Source organism: Drosophila mauritiana, chromosome 3R (assembly GCF_004382145.1).
Source record: "Drosophila mauritiana strain mau12 chromosome 3R, ASM438214v1, whole genome shotgun sequence".
Lineage (NCBI taxonomy): Eukaryota > Metazoa > Arthropoda > Insecta > Diptera > Drosophilidae > Drosophila > Drosophila mauritiana.
Window position 1 is genome coordinate 2,627,163 of NC_046670.1, and position 22,243 is coordinate 2,649,405.

The 22,243-nt window shown below is 42.6% G+C and overlaps 1 protein-coding gene across 8 annotated transcripts in view; it reads right to left on the reverse strand.

Moving 5' to 3' along the window:
- LOC117143938 (TLD domain-containing protein 2) overlaps positions 1-22,243 on the reverse strand; it is a 61,980-nt gene that overhangs the window by 37,339 nt on the left and 2,398 nt on the right. For 3 of the 8 annotated variants that reach the window (XM_033308870.1, XM_033308858.1, XM_033308857.1), the window contains exons 1-4: positions 13,412-13,586; positions 12,739-12,881; positions 3,703-4,070; positions 2,828-3,336 (exon numbers count right to left, since the gene is read on the reverse strand). The exons of 2 other annotated variants lie outside the window; for them this stretch is intronic. In XM_033308870.1, the coding sequence (XP_033164761.1) occupies positions 2,828-3,336; positions 3,703-3,963 (770 nt within the window). In that variant the 5' untranslated portion in view covers positions 3,964-4,070; positions 12,739-12,881; positions 13,412-13,586. Of the gene's footprint in view, positions 1-2,827; positions 3,337-3,702; positions 4,071-12,738; positions 12,882-13,411; positions 13,587-22,243 lie in introns of those variants that run through there. 3 more of the 8 variants (XM_033308856.1, XM_033308855.1, XM_033308859.1) reach the window with 3 other exon arrangements.

Sequence of the window (22,243 nt, forward strand, 5' to 3'; positions counted from 1 at the left end):
TGATATGACTTATTGCTTAATTTGTAAGCCAAAACAAACACGTTTCACGGCGACAACTTTATAGTTTCAAAAGGGCTGGCCAAATTGTTGTGTACTTGATACAGTCGGCCAATCGGTACAAAAACCTCTTTATTCATTAAGCTACTTCGAGTATATACAAAATTGCTGCACAGTGGAGCTCCACTGTTGCTATTATGCAGTTGACTTGATTTTATTACTGTGTGTATTCCAAAACACACTGCACTCTAAAGATAGAGTCAGAAGAACCTCTATATAGATATATGCGACGATTTATGGCATTTGCACACAGTCGCACAAGCATATAAGCTGTTTAAATATTTGCTGAAAGTGTTGTGATATTTAACTAACTACTGTGTGGGCATCGGAAAGACTAGGTCCAAGTCCAGGCATCATGTGGAATGAATGAGTGAGTGATTGCCTGACTGATGGAATTCGTACTTGTATCAACAGCGGGCTGAAACAGAAGCCAAATTGGAATTAGGAATCACAAAGCCAAGTGGCGAGACACTCGGTCTCCAAGCTGAGCAAATATTCACGTGAGCCGGATTGTGCCTTGTGACTGGAGGCTGTTGGATTCGTTTGGACCCAGGCCTTAATTAACTACTTCGAGTGGGAGCTTGGGATCTTGGCGGTTGCTTCAACGGATGACCGATGGAAAAAATCCACAGAGGTGCCAGTCTGCCGATGGGCATGATTGGATATTTTTCAGCCTCAATGTTTCCAGCGACCAAGCCTTCATCTATTGGCTTACAGCAGATTTGTTCAGTTTCTAAGCGGATAGATACGACCTACATATGTTTCTGAAGTGCGCTTGTGTTAAATCTTGAAAGAAATATCTATTGCATTTTATGTAACTACCAATAACTTTCAATGAAACAAACTGAAAGCCTTTTCCAATGTAAACTATATATCAATCAGATCCATATCGCGTGCAATAAAAACGTGCTGCCATGGCAGTTAAAAATCGAGCTACTATATATATAGTATTGGATGATATGTACCGATGTGATAGGGAAACAGAGGCGACCGATACGGCAAATATGGCCAATTAATGTTATTGCCTTTGTTTACATTCCGTTGGACAATTCGCTAAATTTGTGCGCTCCATTAATTCTCTTTACAAGTTTAATTGACATTGCAAATTGTAAAACGCCGCCTTTTATTTTCCCCGTTCGCTTACGTAAGTCAGATAAAAAAAAACACAAACTATACAAAAGACATAAGCCTGATAAACGCGGATGTTCTGTAACTAATTTGCATGGCTGGGTGGTAAAATTCTCATTTATAGCAATAAATAATATCCACTTTTGAACTTTGTCACTTGGGGAACAAGGAAAGATACTTTCAATCCCGCATCGTTTGCACATCGATATTTTCCCCGAAAAGGTTTGTTGTTTACAGGGCCTTTCGGGCCATAATTTCCATTGTTTCTCGTTTTTAATTAAGGGAAATGAAACAAAACAAAACAATCACAAATAATCAAAAATAATTAAAATGCAAAGCAAGGCAAAAACTGAGGCACAGGCAAAGTCTCAAATCGAAATCGAAATCGAGATGTGAGCAAATTGTGACAAGGGACGGAAAAACAAAATGCTGGCTAATTAAAAGTAAGATATGACGAGAAAAGGCAAAAAATTGTGTGCTTTCAAGGAAGCGCAAATTACCCCAAAAATACCAATATCGATGTGCAATATGTTTATAAGCCGATGACCATAACTCAAGCGCTGATCATCAGCGGATTTGGATCAGCAGATTCCGTCTCTAATTGACCCGCCGGCGGCCAAGAAATAATAATCCTAATAATAATAATAATAATGTGCATAATGAGGCTCATACTCCGACCCGCCCGATAGACAGCCGGCTAATGGAGTCGAGGCGGGTCCGAAGGCCGATCTCGAAGCGGATCCAAAGACCCCGTTGGGCGTCTGAGCAGCGGCAATGACTTGACCTGGTCGACGGGGGTTCGGGGTCAGCGAATGAACCCCAACAACTCCCGTGTGAAGGTCGGTCGCTTCAAAGGGGAAGAGGAGCAGGTGCAAGGGAGCAGCTACCTATTTCACCAAAGTGGTAATCCTCCCTCACACAACATCGATTGATCCACTATTATGATTTCTTTCCATTTTTGTTTCCGATCTGGAGTTGAGTGGAAGATAGACTTAAAGTCAAGATGGGATTTGGTGATACTAAAACTATCAAGAAACTGGTTATATGTATTTCTTAGCACTTTTCGCTTTTGTTCATTTGTATGACTCTTACAATCTTAAAAGGAGTAGACTCGATTGAATGGCCAACTTCTATTAGCTTTGCAATTGGTTCCCTGGTTAGCTGCTAACTGTGGCTGCTCTAAGCCATCAAAAAACCCGTTCGAAAAGTGCGAATCAGAAATCTTTAATTAGAACCCTCGACGGTGATGAATGACTTTCGGAAAGTGCGTGAATCGTTATGTTCAATTGCCAAATCGAGGGATTCGGCAGTTGGTGATCCGGCTGCGAGGAGGAGCTGCTCTGAGGAAATGCCTCCCCTTTCGATGCATCGCATAAATTAAAGTGAGGCCCAGGGGCACCGGAAATGTATCTGAAAGTGTGAGTTTCGGGGGTGGGAGTGTTTCATGCCGGCAATTAATCACACATTCGACGGGTGTTAGTTCAACATTCGCAGCGGGAGCAGAGATTGGTTGGGTGGGTGGTAGGTAGTTTGGTTGGTTTGGGGGCAATCTTACGCAATCGATGCATTTTAGTCACTTGGCAAGGCGCTTGTTAAACACGCAGACGGTTTGGTTAGAGTCAAACGAACGGAGAGGGCGCACCTGTTCTTGAAATTGTCGGGCACGAAGATGTTCCACCAGGAGTGGCGCTTCTCGCGCGGGAAGTACTCCCCGTGGCTGGGATCGATGATGTCGTCCTCGTCGTCGTTGCCGTTGCCACTTCCGTTGGCAAAGCTGCCGGAGCCCTCGGCCAAGCTGTCGTTGGTCAGGTCGCTCTGGGACTCGCTGCACATCATGCCGGAGTCCAGGCTCCTCTGGTTGATGTACTCCATCTTCTTGCGGCGATGCCGGTCCAGCTTGGTCTGCAGCGAGCTGCGCCTGCGCCTCTGGCGATCATTCTGGGGTCCCTCGTACGAGGTGTTCAGCCCCTGGAGCACTGGACGCGGCGACTGGCTGCCGTCCTCGAAGAAGGTCTGCTTGCCCGGATCGTTGGGGGAGCTGGCCCGGATATTCTCCTCGGAGCTGTACACGATCTCCGGACTGGTGGGTGTGCCGGATCCGTCGGATTTCTCGCTGCGCACAGCCGATTCGTACGAGTCTTTGGTGGAGTTCTGCAATGAACGAAGGAAAGGGTTAGTTCAAATGGCTCTTTTTGGTAAAGTGCGGTGGGAAATAGGGATACAAAAGAACTATATTTTGCCTCTTTTCTAGTATCAAACGAATTGTTTTAGTCTTCTTGTCTAACCATGGAATATGATTCTCTTTCAGGAATGTTACAAAATTAAATAAAATATGCCTCTTAACAGCCTATTCTTTACTTTACTTTACTCTTTTACCAAATAGCTCTTCGAAAAATTCCTGAATAATTACTTAATGCAAATATCTCAAAAGGAGGAGTTACTATGTTTGCTGGATTCCCTATCAATGCAGTTTTAAGTAACTTAAAATAGAGTTTATTTAGTATAAGTATCACTCACCTTACTACTATCCCGTCGCAGGAAGGAGACGGCTATGGAACTGCGGCGCTTCTGGCTCTTATCGGATTTGCTGGAGAACAGTCCGAGGGCCAGGGAGCTGCGCCGCGGGGGCTTCTGTGGGGGCAGTGGGGCCGTGGCATTGAGGCTGCCCTCCGTGTCGCCGGAGTCGCCGTCGTGCTCGTCGATGTTCACCAAGGACGGGATGGAGGCGCTGGCCCAGTCCTTGCGCAAGCGGTACTTGCCGCTGTCGATGATGCTCATGGCGTGGCGATCGGTTATCGATTCGGATGAGGGCGCTGGTCGGGCGGATAGATTGGTAACTGGGTACTAACTGCTAAATTTAGCCGTTAACCGTTAGCCGTTAGGCGCTGCAAGTACTCCAACCGATTAATTATCGTCGAAAACATGGCTATGGCTGCTTTTGGCTCTTAATTGCCGCGCTCCAATTACTACCAAGCGTTGCCCCGTCTCTTTCTACCTCTCCCTCTCTCTCTCTCTGCGATTTTCCCCGCACTTGCGAAACTTTTACTTTCAGTGAACTCTATTGAACCGGCATTAGCGTGGTAATTAGCAGGCCGTTGTCGGTCGAGCGGAACGCCGTCGCCGTCGTCATCGTCACTCCGCCAGCAACCGCAGTGAAAAACAGGCAATAACCCAGACTGCGCTGGAATATCTGGTAAGTGCATTGTGCATTGGGGTAAAGTACACAGCTGTATTCAACGACAGGGCCTAGGGATTATCATTGTCATCGGAAGAATAATCAGAGCACAATTAATTCCGGCTAGTAAATCCATCAATTAGTGATTCTAACTTTGAAGCCCAAATGAATTCGAAGCTAATTCACTCGCTTTCTTACATCCTAAGACGTAAAGTGAATATGTTGGACCATTTGAATTTATGTGAAATAAACATTTAAAATATCTAGCTAGCTTTAATAGACACACTAATCATATCTATTTATGCACCTCAAATTTAAACGTTTACTGGTTTCATGTTGACCAAATTTAGCCAGTCTATCACGGATCGCTTAGCGTCCACTCACTTTCAGCCCGCTTGTTGGCCCACAATAGTATTCGTACTTACATCGCGGAGGCAGCAACAAGCAAAGCAGTTAATAATGCAAATTAACTCACAACTTCATGACATCATGGCGAGTAACAAACAATGGGCAACAACCTACGACAACAAAACAGCAGCCCAGCCCATACAGCATATTACAGAATCCAGCACAAAAATCCCATGATGACGACGGATCTGTGATGATGATGATGGTGATGACTGACTAGAATCAGGTGGTGGAGGGATACAGGGAATGCGGTGCCGAAGGGGGGGAGATACGCCACTTGGCTGGGAAATCGAAAGTGCCTAGAGTTTAGCTCGACTTGCCTTACAACTGTCGCTATCACACGATTCTGGTCGGCACAATGGATGGCAGAGGGCAATTTAAGGGGCGGGATTCCCCGGCATATGTTTCTGTAAACTGACAGACTTTACAATTTAACGCCAGATCAAGTCGTGTGAGGCTATTTAGACTTCCAATTCTCACCCAGTCGGACAAATTATAGTTAGTGCTTGGCTGGGGGAGCAGGGGAAGCTAATTGAAATGGGTCATTAGACCCCACGCGATTGTGAATCGTGCCAGGTCTGGCACCCAGAAACAAGCTATATCGGTGGGACAGTTGGCTTCCAACCAAGTGATTTAAGAGAGATGGTTTTGAAAGAGGGTAATACATCCGAGGATATATTCATAGATTGTAAACTACCCGAACTTGCTGACCCTGCCTAACTAATTGGAGCTCTCCTGACACTTTAAGACAGTCAAGTGTCCTTTGTCACGATAGCTTCTTCCCACTTTCTAAGCAGGGGGTCTGAAGTGCTCGCAATTCCGGATGATTAGATCACTGGAGTGGGCCAGACGGCTTACATGTGTCCCTGGCGCTATCTCTGGAGGAGCTGTTGGCCCGGCGTCCGGGTGTTTGTGCGCAAACACTTGACAGGGCGCAAATACGCGCCGCCTTATCGGGCCGAATATATAGGAAGAGAGCAATTTGAATACACGGGTGCTGCTGGTGGATGGTGGAAAAAAGCCAACCTTGTCCGCGCGTCGAGTGAGCGGAGCGGAGCGGGAACTCGAACTGACCACAACCGGTCGAGCTCAAGGCGCTTACATGTAAGTCCAAAGCGACTTCAGTCGAGTCGAATCAAGTGCAGGTTCCGCTGGATCGGAGTGGACTGGAGTTCACGCTTCACGGCCGGGCACGTACACAAGTCACGGGTCTAGGTCTCGGACTCGGTCTTGGGTTCGGTCTCGGTCTGGATCGGGGCTGGGGATACGATTGGGTCTAGGTCTAGGTCTAGGTCTCCAGTGAGCCGCGAAGGTGGGATCCACTCGGCAATTTATGGCCCACATTAATAACCCATTGGGGAGTCTATTATTTATTTGGTTGTCGCCTGATCAATTGTGCAATGCGCGCATAAATAAATAAACAAATAAACACAAAGACCTGCAGCCAAAGTCCGAATTCAAAGTCTTACGTCTTACTGTGTCAATGTCATGGCTAGTCAAGCGAAAAAACTGGTCGCGGGTAGTGGATCCCTAAATAATTTAAAAACAGTAGAAAATGAAGGGACTCATAGAAAATTAAAAACTATTTATATGCTCCATAAAATATGCATAGTTTAGGCTTAGACTTTCGGAACTTTTTGTTTTGCTCGTTTCACTGCGATTTGGCCACTTAAGTTACTTTTAAGAATTTTAGAAAAAGTGTACTTCAATTTTGTAGGCAGCTCTTTAAGTTAGGTAACTATCTTTTGGTGTCGAAAGCACAGAAATCGCTGCACTTCAAGAACTTTCCCATGCACTTGCTTTAATTATTGTGTTATTCAGTTTTCTGCAATGTGCAATCTGCGGGAAACGAAACTTTCCATGGAAACGCAGAGGAACGGAAAACTACAGCACGTGATAAGCGGGAGTTGGGCCTGATAAGGCGGCAAACCTCCTCGCACGAGAGCATAGACCTATAAATACCCCATTGGGGGTATCGGATCGGTTCTGGCTGCTCAGATGGAAACGCCGCAGACAAGGGCCCATAAAACACTCGATGACGAGGCCAACTGTCACATGGCAGAGGCTGCAGCTGCAATTTGCAGTGCATGGCGAGGTCCAGTGAAAACGTTGATAAACTTTGATGTGCTCAAGTGTGAAAATTTTCCATAGTCTATGCTCAAACGCAGTGGTAAATAAAACAAGCTCTGAGAATAGATTAATGCATTGCAGGAAGTTTGAGGGTGCAAAGTGTGGGAAACACAATTGGCTTAATGCGAAACTTTGGACGCTTAGACTGTCCACCGACATTGATTTATGGCCCACTTGATGGGACTAATCTTGAGGATTTGGCTTTACGATTGGGAAATCATAGGAATAAAAACACCGATAATACGGAACTGATAATATGGCCAAACTAGATTTTGCTTTCAAGTGCAGCCTGAATTTCACGTATAAATGCAGTAGGTACAAACTTTTGTGTTTTTGTCGAAAATTTGTGAAATAAATATAATGCGATTTGTAGTTTCTATTAGTAAAAAAAGAAGCCAATTTGGGGAATCAGTAATAATCATTTACTCCATGCATTTCAAGAACAATAACCTTGATGACAATGCAGTTCAATTGGGCTGCGAGCACGTAAAACTGCACTTTCGATTTCGATGGAAGCCGACCGGCAGATGTATCTCGCAGATACACACGTTGACTGTTGGTGCAGACACGTTATGGGGCCAAACGAAATGAAATGCGAAAAGGCAGAAGAGACAACATGCAACCGAACAGAAACTGAAACAGAAACTGAAGCGAAACAAGAGCAACACGATATAAATAAACCACTCAGACGTCGCAACAATGGTCACTGTGAGATACAAATGTATCTACACACGACGATTGGCGGATACATCGCGTGTGCACGGCATGTAAGCGATATGTCTGACGTTGTGTTGAAGCAATTTGCTACACTAAAGCCGCAAAACATTCGTCGGGGAGGGCAATAATTTCCCAGATGAAAGGGAAAACAAGCAGAAATAACACTTTTGAAAAATGTATCGGAAATGCACGAGGCTTGAAAGTAAGCAAGGTGTTCCTCTTTGTCGAGTGATTATAATCTGCGAAGTCATTAGAGCTTTGACTTCTTATCCTACTTAACAGACCGGTGATCAAATAATCGTCCTAGGTTCATAAACTAGTATGTCAGGCAAATTCCAAACCAATTGTCGAGATCCATCCATCAGTAGTGCAGTGCATGGTTGGTCAGCTGTCGCGAATTGGAGTCAATAAATCACAAACTGAAATAATTAATTCCCTTTCTTGTGGTCTTTTTCGAAACGAAAACAAAACTGGTCGCCGGGAGTCGTTGAACTGGCGACACATGTGACACATGTATCTACGTGTGCGGTAAAGATACAAATGTATCTGCATGTGCTACCGTTTCAGCGGGCGTCGTCGCTAGCCAAAGTGTCAAGTGGTCGACGTATCTGCAAGATACGAGTGCGTCTAGGTTCTGTTTACCCAATAGCTTGAATTTCCTTTTCGAAATAGCCATTCAAAACATAGTCGCTAGACAGCCCGTTTGTTTAAGCCCAGTTTCGCATGGCAAGACGGCCTGCGACTTTATTAATAGACTCTGCTCGCATTGCCCATACGTGTTTGCTCACTGGCGAATTCCTGCCTGTCAATTCGATCATTAACTAACCAGTTTACACCTGGCCGACCTGCACACCTAATGCAGGGCGCTGGGTGGGGTCCATCTGACCGCATTGCAGGCGGGGGCGTGGGAGTGTTCTGCGTATCTGGGATTCTATAAATGCGACCCGACAAAAATGCGGAAAGTGGATTGGTCCGGACTTAGAGCGGGTGTCCCTGGGTCATCGAGAAACGATATCTTAACACTTCATATTTGTTATTTTCTTCATTCTTTAAAAGGCACTCCTTAAAAGCCAGTCCGTTGTGAAAGTAGCGTTCTTGTGCACGATATAAATATATTTTACACTGACTATAATTATGTACAATGTTCCAATCTTAAAACGATTATTTATATTATATTTCGATAAGTATTTGACTCATTCGTTGAATATGAAACTATATATTTCCTCAATAGTAACATTAACCTTCTTTTTCCGGAGCAAGTTCCGTATCTATCACATAAAAATATTATGCTTCCCTAAAACTGTGATACTCAGATAAGCGTTCTCAGAAATACGAAACTCATTTTCGAGTTACAGATACCTCCGCTCCCAGCAGTAATTCAATATGAACACAACAAACACTCATAAAAAATAAACAACGAAAATAAAGTTGTTTGCAAACAAAAAAGATGCCCGGTTCGATGACACAAAAAAATAATCTTTCGGATTGTTTAGAACAAAATCCAGCCACTTGACTAAACAGAACACGTAAGCCATATAAAATATAAAAATTCCAGAAAGGATCACGTAATCACAAACAAAGTATAGCTCCGCGATCAGTTAAAAAACTTAAAGACCATCTCGAATCAAACGATTGTTTCCACAAAGTAGCGAGTAGGTATCACATATCGCTGTTGATAATTGAGTAATATGTAAACAGTAAACAACATAACTTCGGATTTCTCCCAAGATTCCGACCACACCTGAACCCCTGGCTCAGTTCCCAATCATTGATAAACAAACGACGTTATAAGTCCGGCTTAGAATATCGAATGTAACCGGATAGCAAACTGATGTGGCGACACGAAGTGACATAATATAATCCGTAACCATGACAGCTGAGCCCATTTGTGGGTGAACCGCAGAGGGAGGGCTGACATGGTCTGGGCATCCGAGTCCGGCTCTTGCCCGGCAATCAAAGTGTTCTGACGACTGTGGTTTGGTTTCCCGGGTGTCTCGGCTCGATAATTACTTGCCGCACTGGAAACAAAACAAAGTGTCTTTCCATGGCGGAAGTGGCGTCGCCTTTGTGGGAAACCAGTTCTGGCTCGGAGTCCACTGTCTCCCGCGCAACTACCCGCTCAATCAGAGCCAATCAATCGTCAACTTTGTGTTCCGCAAAATGCGAAATGCGAACAGCTTAGAAAACAAATTACAAGTGCTCCGAATCAAGCCAAGACGGAACCGATCACATGGGTGGGCCCACAGATTGGGAAGACTATAAAAATATAGTCACCTGCCGTGCCGATCAATATGCAAATCCGAATCGAAACAGGCGATGATTTGAATGGGTTATGAGTGCGGTATATTGATTAATGATTAATGATCGGCGGACACCAGAGTCTGGATTCTACGTAGATACATATGTGGGTGTGGCGCACAGGAAGTGGAAGTGGGATTTGGAAACTATTTACAACCGACACCTTCTAATTTATGTATTCATTGCGGATCTAAGCCGTCAAATAGAAATGCACCGTCTCGTAAATCTTAAACTCAGTTAACTTAATCTAACATATTGCCTACAAAGTGCCGAAATCCTCCCTCTCGAAACTAAAAACCTTAATACATTTTATTTAATGCCCAAGCAAATCCTAAGGCGTATTTTATTTAATTGATCTTATCTGTTCAAGTCTAAAATATACGTATTAGGAATTTATTGAGCATATTGCCGGAAAAGTTTCTTGGCAGCTGCTCTGGCAAATTTGGCACGCTTTGGGCGACCGAGTCGTAAATGTGTAATAAACATTTTATGGTACCTAAACTGGGAATTTATTAAATCATCGATTGTCGACAGACAGCAAATCACAAAGTATTAGATGATAATCGAGAGTGCTCTTGGTCTCGAATATCTGAATGCGATTGGACGGACGGACATCTCGAGTGCCTTTGTTTGAATTTCGGCGCACCGACAGGTATGTTTCATTTGTACCTATAAATACATATCTATAGACTTGTATTTATTTGTGTAATTATGACACTGTTTTCACGCCAACTTGAGCAAACAAACAGCAGTAAGGCTCTTTGTCCGGCCAAGTAGAATTCGACGAAGTCAGGCACAGTGGGCAGGGGCAAACAAAAGACCATAAATAAATCACATGCCGAGACAAGACGGCGAAAAGCAGCTCATAAAAGTACTCACGCTCGTACATTTAATTATTGAGCAGGCGGATTTAAATATTCTGTCCTGCGACAAGCCTCCTTTTGGCAGCCATAATCATTGTGCTATAATGATACAACGGCTAAGTGACTCAGAGACTTCCTCGTTCAACTCGTCACTCGAAATCAATAAAAGTAAAACCAGATACGGCTATGCGTAGATACAAAATGGCAATTTGCATTTCCGTGTTGGTTTTTTAAATTATTATTTCCAATATCCCCCCTTTCCGCTCGTTTTAATTTTCCCACACCCATTTCTCCCCACCGCTACCTGACACTTTCAATTGATTTGCATAGTCAGTCGCACTTTTGCGTGGGCCACCCCACCATTTTTTAGATAGTACTGACTACTAAATACATAGGTATAGAATTTTGTACTCTGGTTGCCACTATCTATAAGTCGGGCGACATCACGTGGCCCCAAATTTATGCACACCCAGCGGACATCGTGATAAATGGCTTTGTCAATAAATATTAAACGAATGCTTTGTGCGCCGAGTTGCGTCGAAATAGAAGTTGAAAAGTTAATCCGCATTAATTATGCTATCAAGTGTTGATGGATCATAACTTATAGATAGAATTGCACTACATATGGTAGTCTGACCCAAACCTCACTAGATATATTCTTGCACGCCCAGTTTTAGTATACATGTGTCAATGGTTGGGCTTAACATTTATTCTAATTATACCTTGTTTTTGCCTGCTCATTTTACGCATTTTTTGAGCTATTTATAAAAAACATAAACAAGCGCACGAGAGAGAAGACCAAAGCCATCGATTATCTCGAGTGGCTGCGGTGGATAGCCGCCTTCCACTTTTCCACTTTTCTCGTCGGAAAACCAAAGCATCCGCAGCAGTCGCCTTTCAGTCTGCGGAATTTTCGAAACTGGTTTGGATCTGCATAGATTGGTTGGGAGTTTGGGAACTTCTTTAGGTATAAATAATTATTAATACTAATTATTTAGTCAAGCTCTTATCTGTATGTAGTAAATATACGAAATTCAAGATGTATAAAATGGATATTAAATTAAATATCTTAACCTGGTTCAACTACAGTACTATCATCACTGATTAAAGTTTGTTTTCTAGGGTTTTCCTTCAATTTTGCTGGTCAAACCGAGTAGGCAAATGAGCCGAGCTGAGCTTTTTTGGGATGGGGGAAGCAACTGTTACTGTTTTTGGGATGTACGAACACGACGACGAGTGCATTGGTGTGTGTGCGATCATGGCTTTTTGTGCCGTTGCCCGTTAATTCTCCACGCAAATGGCATGGAAGGGCCGTAGACAAAATCAGAAAATCCAAAGAAAAAATCAGAGAAGCCGGCGACTTTAGTTTTTTTTTCGTAGCCATAAGCAGTAAATGCTGCTTCTTCCTCGGCTTATTGCCAGTGTTGTTGTTTTACTGTGCTGATGACCTTAAATTAGGCGTAGGTCTTTGCTTTTGTGTTCGCCGTATTCGTCATTGTTGGCCAAGTTTTTTTCATTGGTTTCTTTTGACGTGGTCAGCTGTTTTTTATATTTTTTCTTAGCTGCTTCCAGTCGTCGTCGTAAGCAATAATAGGCACTAACAAAAAGATATTACACGAATGTCATGACCTGCAGCTGAGCAATATAATAAACTAAGTTGCTTCTATTTCGCAGCTGGAAAGGCAGGCAAGCCAAAGAAGAGATGAACAAAGAAAAAGCCAAAAGAATCTGCGAATAATGCCGATTGGAACGGTTTACTAAGCCAAGCGACTAAAATAAAACCGTTCGCTTCACCAAGAATCCGAAAAAAACCGCAAGCCGCGCCTAAAACAATCGCAAAACAGAATGGCGAAAGAGAGAAGCAGAGAGACGAAATTAAAGCCAAGCTGGGCCAAAAATTAAATTGCAAGCGCAGCCATTAATTACGATTATTGCATCACATAGTTGCAAATATTTCTCTACCTTTTTTATTTTTAATTTGTTGTCTTTCAACGAGGTTTGGCACAATTGCTTTCCTTTGGTTGGTTAGTCACATTTCTCATTCGTATTGATTTCACAGTATTGGCACTCGCGTACACTTATATTTTCAATTATTCTTGTATATTCTGTGGACATTTGTGGTTGAATTAGTATAATTACAATTACTTTTATGCACTCGGAATTTCTGGCAGTCCAGAACTCAGCGAAAATTTGGTCAATTGTGCGAATGCCCCGCGTAATTTACTTTAAATGAAATGCCTTGAAACATGTATGCTTTCGATTAATTGCTTGCTACAAGGGTCTCTTTGAACTCGAATGACCTTAATGTTAAACTCAATTTTGACAAGGCGTTAAATTTAAGCCATTTAAAACAAAAGTTGGGTGCAATGTTATTTACAGTTGCATTAAAAATGCCCTCTCACTCAAAAGTTATTCGGGGTATATGCAGTTATGGCGAATTCCCGAGCACGGATGTTAAATTAAACGACTTAATATATTTCTTTCGCCAGGGAAACGGACACCAATACCAATGGCCGAATTGCAACGGACAATCGCCAAATGAAATGAGTGCAGAAAAATAATTAACGGACTGCATTGGTCGGCGTCGCACAAACAGTCGCACACGAGTCGAACATATTTTTAAAAATAATTTTACAATATTTATCGCCGATGCTCCACATACATATGTATGTAGTATATCTGTGGTATATCTTAGTATCAAGCACTGACTTTGAGCGCGCGCGTTCTGTTATTTGTGTTTCGTTTTCGTTTCGACTGATTCCGATTTTGTGGGAGCTACTTGCGTTGCGTTCGGTGCAAATGGAAAACTTAAACTGATCGAATCGATCCACAAAAAAGTTGTCTGCTTGCCGATGTTTAGACACATGTTGCCAGCGAGAGCACATGTTGCGGGGCAACATGCACGATACTCTAACTTTATGAAGCGAACTGATTACATTTGTACATATGTATGTTACGAGTAATATGTCCATATGTCGTGTCTCGCGGGGCAGCCACATACACAAACACACACACATGTACATGTGCTGCAACAAACTCGTTTTTATTTTTGTTGCAGGCCAAAAACCTGAACCTGCTTGAGCTCGGCTTATTTCCGTTTATTTCCACTTCCACTTGGCGATGTTTAGACACATGTTGCCAGCGAAACGAACGACTGCCGCTTGATTTTAATACCCTTTCGAGGGGTGTTGACACTCTTGAAAGATACTCTAACTTTATCACAACCACTAACCGAGTAGATTAGTTGCAAGTAATAAAATGTAACTAATTATAGTCGTTCAAATGGGTTCAGTTCGATTCTTTAGTACGTGTATCAGTGCTATATAATCCAACTATATAATCATCAGTTCTAATCGAAGAAGTGTATCAAGGTTTCGGTGCGTTTCCCATTGGATTTGTTGCTTCTAATGCTGGTGCGCATGTGCAATGAACTTGTTTTGAATTGCAATTGCGATACACTTATTGTTGCTATTATTTTTTGGAGGTTAGTCAGCTGCGGCGACTTTGTAATTTCATTTAAATTACTCATACGCCATGTGACGCCGCTGTAATTATTTGATTTCGCTCCAAGCTCCTCGGCGGCAAATGCATTTCCTCAACTTTAATGTAGGTCACTGTTGAGGGGGTGAAAGTGGTGCAATTATCTGGCCAACCCCCTGCCACCTGTGTTTTTTTACCTGACAAGGAAATTACCGCCAAGGCCGCAGCAATTGCCCAGAGAATTTGCCCTAAGGTGAACTGCATTTCAGCGCGGAAAAAAAATAGAAAAAATAGAATTTCCAATCCGACCTTGGGCATTTCTTCCATTTAGCTTGCAACCTCTGACTTTTTCCTCTTTCTTTGCCTCATTTAAGACGCATGACTGGGCTCGAATTGCGAATTATGCAAATTTCAAAGTACGCAACTCGTCGAAATCAGAAAAAGTGCAACATCATTTAGCTGCCGCTCGTTCTCCGTCCCGTTCGCACCCTCCATCTTCACCCCTTCCCGTCTGTCCATTTACAGTTTTTCGGACTCGGACGATTATAATTTGCAGCCTTCAATATTATTACACAATCATAAATTGTCTGAACTAAAATGTAAATGTTTCGAATGCGCCTTGGGGGCCACTAAAAAACGCAATCGCATGTATAGCCAGCGCTATGACTAAATCTATGACTATGGTTATGCACATGGCTATAACTATGGCTAACGCTTTGGCTATGGCTATAAGCATGCTTATCAGGGTCTCTAATCAAACCAGTCGCAGGTGAGGTAAGAATCATACAACACCACCTTCGAAAAATGTAGAAGCATTCCTAAGTTTATTTTTAAATATTTTTAGTGAGTAAAGTTGGAGATAATTTCGAACTCAAGTATTGAAGTAACCAATGTTACCAATCAAAGGTTTATCAACCTGTTTAAAGAATCTTGTCATTGCTTTCAACGCGAATTCAGCTCCGAATGTTAATTAGCTCAATGGCCATAAAGAATTGATAGTGTAGTGCTTTGGTTTCACCATTGGCCAAAGTAGAGACAAACCTGTAATTAGCCATTGGTGCTATTGAACTAGAATAAGCCAACTAATGCCAATCCACCTATTATGAAGAAACGTTGTGTTTTGTGGAAACTCGCCTTTTATATTTCTTTCCGTCGTGCAAAGAACTATCCCTTCTTTTATTTATATGCTTCATTAGCATTCAGAGGGGTTAAGTTTTCCTCCGACTGATTTCCATAAAAGGAAACTCTCCTTTGGCTGTTGAACTAAAAGTACTGAAGTGAAAATGCTCCCTTTTAAGCAGCTTCATTTAAATAACGAATGGCAATTTCGCCGCTCAGCTTTGCGAACCGATTGAAGCTTAAAAATTGTTTGCATCCAACAGGCGAAGTGCTCAGTTCGCTGAGCTGTTGAATATGCAAAGCCAGAGTAGAGCAAAAAAAAAAAAACATGTACTTCTTAATTTTCGCTGAGTTTTCCACTCCACAGTTGGTGGCTGGATGCCCGGAAAATGACGGAAGGTACTGCCAAATCCGAATGGCCAAGTATCTGGCCGCAGTGTTAAAACGACGGCTTTTTGTTGCAGCTGCTAAAAATAGCCAGGTTGCAAGTGGTTTGGCTTGCCAAATGGCCAAATGGCAACGGCATGTGTGTGCTGGCTGGTGTGGTCCAATAATGAAAAGTCGGCGGCAGAGCGAAGAAAAAGGCTGGGAAACCGGCTTGGCAGGAAAATGCGAATTTCGTTGAAATGAGGAAAAATTCAAACGATTCCGTTGTCGCCGTCGGCAGTTGAAAAACTCACATTTTTGGGCCCAGACCCCCATTTTTCGGAAAGTATCCCCTCCCCCATCATCGCCCCCACCTACTAACCCGAAAAGCGAGGTTGGTGTCCCCGCTAGACGGTTCGCTTCCCTGCTGAATGAGTGGGTCCTTTGGTTTTTCCTCTGTTTGTTTACTTTTCATTTTGCCACTTAATTGATCTCATACATAAAAATCGAATTTATATGGATGCACTAACGGCTATTCTGGCGCTGTGAATGAAATTTTTATTTGTTTACTCCATTCGATGTCGGCTTTACTTTTCGATTCGGCTTTTTCAATCGAATCGGTCGCTTGGGGCGCGCCATTTGATTTTTCATATGAATAAATGTGCCTTAAAAATCGCAAAGCAATTGCAAAACGTGCCGGAATTCGCCTGGATTCTTAAATGCCCTGTATTCGAATTGCAGCTCAGAATATTGAAAACAAAACAATTAAATGACAGAATTAATGGGGTTTAAATTGCAAGGGACTCGAGTTCCGCAATTGAATGATTTCGGTGAATATTGTTTGGATTTTGGTGTAATTGCATTACTATATTTTTGTTTTGAAGAAACCTTTTTTCAAAGCGTATCTAATGCATTTGTTGGGACAACAAAATAGAATTGTTAATTCTAAAATCTGCGGCTGTCAGCAGGCTAGTTACTCATGTGGAATGGTGCTCCATTTTGCATTCAATTAACAAGCAACAAAACCAGATTCTAATTAATGAATTTGTTCTATTCAAAAACAGTGTCAAAGGCTGCCACGGCAGCCATAAATTCTAGAACTAACCCGATACTGACTGAATTCGAGTTGCCAAAGGAGTGACAGACCCATTGACATTTGCCATTGGGGAGGATGGGGGAAAGGATGGGGATTGGGCATCGTGCTAAAACATTTGTCATAGAACATTTAAATATTCATCCATTATTGTCCGGCTGGTGGAAAATCAATTTCAATTTCAATTCCAATTATGCAGTCAATCAATTTGTATTGCACATAAAGTTCGCTCGCCAAAAAGGCAAACAAAAAAGCCAAACTGTTGTTTTCCCCCTGGGGGGCATATGAATAATATGATATTTACATGGCAAATAAAAATCGTAGCAATGGTTGTTATTGTGCTATCAATATTTTTCGTATTTCTCCAACGGTTTTGCCAGCACATGGGCCGCCGTAATTGGGGTCAATGTCAGGCGCGGTATACTCTTTCTTGCTTGTTTAATCTAGCCCCTGTTCTTGTGTTTATGTGGCAACAACTTTGGCAGGCCGATGACAAGGTAAACATTTCGCTTTTTAATAAAATATCGGATTTTTATTTACGAGTCGAGGCGAAAGATCAATTAGCAGAACAACAAGGATTCCGATTCCGATTCCGATTCCGCTAGCATGCAATCGAATTGTTATAAATGGCCCATCATGGAATCACAAGACTTAAAAGATGATGATGTATCGCCCAAATGGCCGAATGGAAATGTCTGGGAGGGCAGAAAATCGATAAGGTAGTACTTAAAAGTATAAATGTTTATTTGAACACAACTTACATGTATTACGGAGATCAAGTAAATATCCAAAATCTATCTAATAAATGTACATAATAAATTCTTGGTAATCTTAGCAGCTTAGTAATGAGATACAGATTCAGTTGCAAAGGAAGTCATTGGAAATCTTTGGAAATCTCTGGAAAATTTGTGTGTGTGTACGTGATGCACATCATGTCAACTCAATGCCTCTCAAATCTCGTTAATTTTCCATGACTGACTGGCAAATCAAATATTTATGTGTGTGCAAGCACGGAAAACAAAGATGCATCTTCTACCTAACTATCTTTGCTTTATTCTCGAAAAGGTCAGCACATAGATAGATGTTGTGATCTATTGCTGGATTGGCTGGAATTTTCCCCGCACTTACAATGGTGATTTAGGGTGAGGAGGAGGGTGAGGAGGAGGGTGAGGAGGATTGGTTTCCTTATCGGCGGCCTTCTTTGCTTTGAATTATAAATACTGGCGAATATCAGGTAGCCAGCGCGATAAGCTGGCCGTGGATTTATAATTAAATAAAGTCAAATGAGACTGCGTAGGAGGAGATTGATAAACACCGAATCCAATCTTTCCGCGAGAGTGTTTTCAAATAGAACGTACATATAGTATTTGAGGTCGCCTGTCAATAAATCATTGTGTCCATAAACTAATTGAGCTGCTTAGCCATATTTGGTGCGGGGCTCAAATGTCAATCCCCCGGGTCGCCTGTTGCCCACATCCTATTTAATGCCGCAGTGCCTTGCCGTGCCGCGCTTAATTCCACATGTTTAGGCCGATTTCAAAAGCAATAAATTTGTAAAGCAAATCATAATGCTGGTTTCGATTAGCAAGGACGACGACGCGAACAACGAAGCACAGATGCGAGACAATCGATAGCATAATGTGCTCGGCCGAACAATAATGACAGATAATTATATTGATATATGTGAGCAATTTCGTAGATTGAATGCCAAATTGATTGGTGGGGCAGCTCATGTGGCATGTGGCATTGAAACGGCCAGTGGAGGAAAGGGTGTGAAAATCGATTAAACAGTCGTATGTGACATACACATGCTGAGGAAGGACTTCCTTTGACTTAAATCACTTTTAATTGCCATTTATTGGGTTGTATTCATGCTAAAAAGCCTTCATAAGTTAATCATTCACTTCTTTGCCATTTGCGAATATTACTCTGGAGCCATAAATAATTCCGGTGAATTCACCAGCGCATTAAAGTCCCTAAAAGCCATTCCGAAATTTTCTCGCCGTTATTAAAAATGAATGCGCACAATTTGGCTAAGTGCATTTGCCTTCGTTCGGCGCTCACTTACATTAGTACGCATACATTTGCATGTCTTGTGCTTAGATAACAAATTTAATTCGTCGCAATTTATGAAAAGAATACGAAAATTGTTTGTTTACAAAGTGTCAGCCAGTGTCGGCCCAACCATGCCCATGCCAGCAGACTTTGTGGCCCACACACATGTGCACAGATACAGATACAGATACAGTATCTGAACCTCATATGTACATTCGAGTGTGCCTATGTGCATGTCAGAATTTTCCTGTAGAATATGTGGCAAGTCTTTCGGTAATTGCACTTCTTAATAAAACGATTCAGAGGAAATTGTGAAATCTTTTCCCCTGCGCACTGAAATATTTATAGTATTGGATATAGTAAGTTGATAGCTATAATTAGCGGTATGGGGGCTGTTTGGTAATTAGAAAAAATGCAATTCTTCTTCGATCGTAAATAAGCCAACGAGCGCACCTCACAGTTGTTATTAGGGGTTGTATATATATAGGGACTGTCATTCAGGGATTATCGGCTGTTTGAGGCGATTATAATGCCACGAGCGTCACGGAGTGTGAAACTTAACGCCCAACGATGAGTTTGATTTACGAGGTGATAGCTCGAGTCAAAAGGAAATCGGGGGTTTGTGCCAAATGAGTGCTTCGAGTTTTTCGGCTTTAGGTGTTTTAGTTTTAGTTGTAATGTGTGCCCTTTAAATAAGATACTCCTCCCCCACCATCGAGGCTAATTCAGCACAATTTGCACGATGGCAATTAATTCAAGCAATTACGGCATATTAAAATGCCACGTTTAATGTATTTGCATGCGCATACGCCGCGTGGGACAGGCGACAGCTTAGCTTCTGTTTGACTCGACTGCCATTACTTTCATGAGGCGTCATTTCATAATCGTTATGAAAAACGCAAGCACCATAACCGTTTACCAAACTACGACAACGCCCACGTCGAAGCTGCGGTGCAGCAGGAGGAGGAGCAGGACGAGGAGCAGGACGAGGAGCAGGAGGAGGAGCAGGAGCAGTCAGCTGCCAGCGACAGGCCACGACATCAGTGACAACAACAGCGTCGGCGGCATAACACTAATGAAAATTTGTGAGCAGGCGGAGCAGGATGTGCAGGAGACGAAGGGTGGGGCAGTGGACAACATTGACGTTGCATTTTATCCTCGGCGAAGACAAGACCACAGCAACAAGCCCAAACACGAGCGGGCTGGAAATGCTCATCGGATGAGTGCTCCCATCGGCAGGCACTGTGGTGAAGGACGCACATTTTGCGGATTAGATATAATGTGCCCCAAGGTCGAACGCGTGTAAATAGGACCAACACATTAATTATTACCTCATAGGATGACAGTCTTTAAATCAGATAGTGGCTCGTATCGAAATTCCTCAAAAAGATTACATGATCCAGGATACTCTTTTGTATAATTTCGATGGATATGTTTTATCTATCTATAAAGAGATATATTATCTTTCTATAAAACAAAAGAGCAACTTAAAAATCATCTGGTGTCTGTGATTTTGAGTATACATGAGCAACTAAGGACTTTTCTGGCCAACTGCTTAAAATCACATGGAAGGACTCTTCTAATTTCTGAGCCTGTAACCTCGGACTTTCGACCACTGTGCAATCGATGCAAATTATGGCCAAAACAATGTCGGGCGCCAACGACATGATCCCCACTAACGAACGAGTGGCCGTTGTCATTTGTTGCCATTGCCGTTGCTGTTTCTGTTGCTGTTTTGTTGCATAGTGTAGCTTTGCTGACAGGCGCAGCGAGCGTTGCAGCTCGTCACAGCTGCAAGTGAAAGTCAAACATGAAATGCTTTGGACTCCGCCACACACACACACACTTGCACTCTGGGCCAGGAGCACACATTCACACATATGTGCACACACATGGGCACACAATTTGCCAGCCATTTAGCTGGCAGAGGGGAGGAAAGGGGTGCACAAGGGGCGGAGATTCTCTTGTGCATCGTTTCAGGGTCAACTGCTATTTGCAGTCAATGTCAGCGCAAGTTGCACTCAAAAAAATTGTGTACTTCAAATTACTATAAATTTGATATATATTTTATTTTATAAATTTTATTCTAAATATAGTTAAGAAGCAATATGATACAATTAAGTATCTTTGACCTTAACCGATTTTGTAAGTGAAAGTAAATGAAGCTGCAAAAGCTGTACCAAATACAGAAGTTTTATAAAATATAAATATGCAGATATAATTTTATGATAATTCATTATATTATTGTGGTTTCAGTAACGGGTGTATGTTTGAAGTTTCCAAATTTCTTGAACCAAATTTTGTCAAGTGTATGCACGAGCGTGTTTGCCATCGTAAGCCTGTGCGAAAAAGGATTTAGCTAAACTGCCAGAATGGCAGTCAGTCAACAGCTTTCGGGGGAAACGCCCACACATCCATTACCAACATCGTTTTGGCCATTATCGTTATTATCAGCCAGCAACACTGCGCTCCGGGACGTGCCCGGCATGGCCATAGTTCCTAATGCCGGCGCATACAAATCGTTTACACATCCATCCGAAAGTTGGCTGATCCGCATGCCGTTTTGGTCCGACTTAATGGACGATCTGCGGGGGCCCGTCGAAAGTATTTGCTCAGTGTTAGCAATCGGCAAACAATCAGCGCGACTGTCTCGATTCTTTATGCTTTTATTGGCACTGTTCTCTTTGGCCACTTTGGCTTGTGGCGAAACAAAAGCCGCAAGCTCCTGAAATTTCAATTAGCATTTGAGCGAATCGAGTGAATCGATCGTGTGTGGGCGTCTCTGAATTCAAGACCAGATCGAGTTTCGATCTGACAGTCATACGAACTTAAGGAACGGGTCAAGGTCGAGTTGATATGCGGATACTTAAATAAAATGGTGATTTTCAACACTTTCACTTAAGCTTATATTCCAAAAAGCATCGTGGCATCAACAATGTCGATTACCAACTAAACTTTAAAAATCAACAAATAGTTCTACCTTAAAGAAGAGTATATGGGCATACCCCATTGCTTGCAAATACGAGGTATGAAGTCGCCAAAAACGGCCTGAAACCAACAAAGGCGAACGTTTTACCTGGCATAAAAAAAAGGAGTTGGGATAGGAAGCCGCCGGGCAGCAGCAGGTAAACAAAGAAACAAGGCCAGCTGAAAAGGGTTTCAAGGTTGTAAATTAGCAGCTTAAAGTGGTTAAAGGAACTGCCCAGATACAATCTGAAGTCGCAGCTGTCTGCGCGCAGAACGAGTTTGAGGAGTGCCAGATACAAGATACAAGTGGGCAAGGGGTAAAATGCACCGTTTGTTGCGGTGGAGGGAATGGAGTGGAAGTGCAAGTTGCTGGCAAACCTTGAAGGT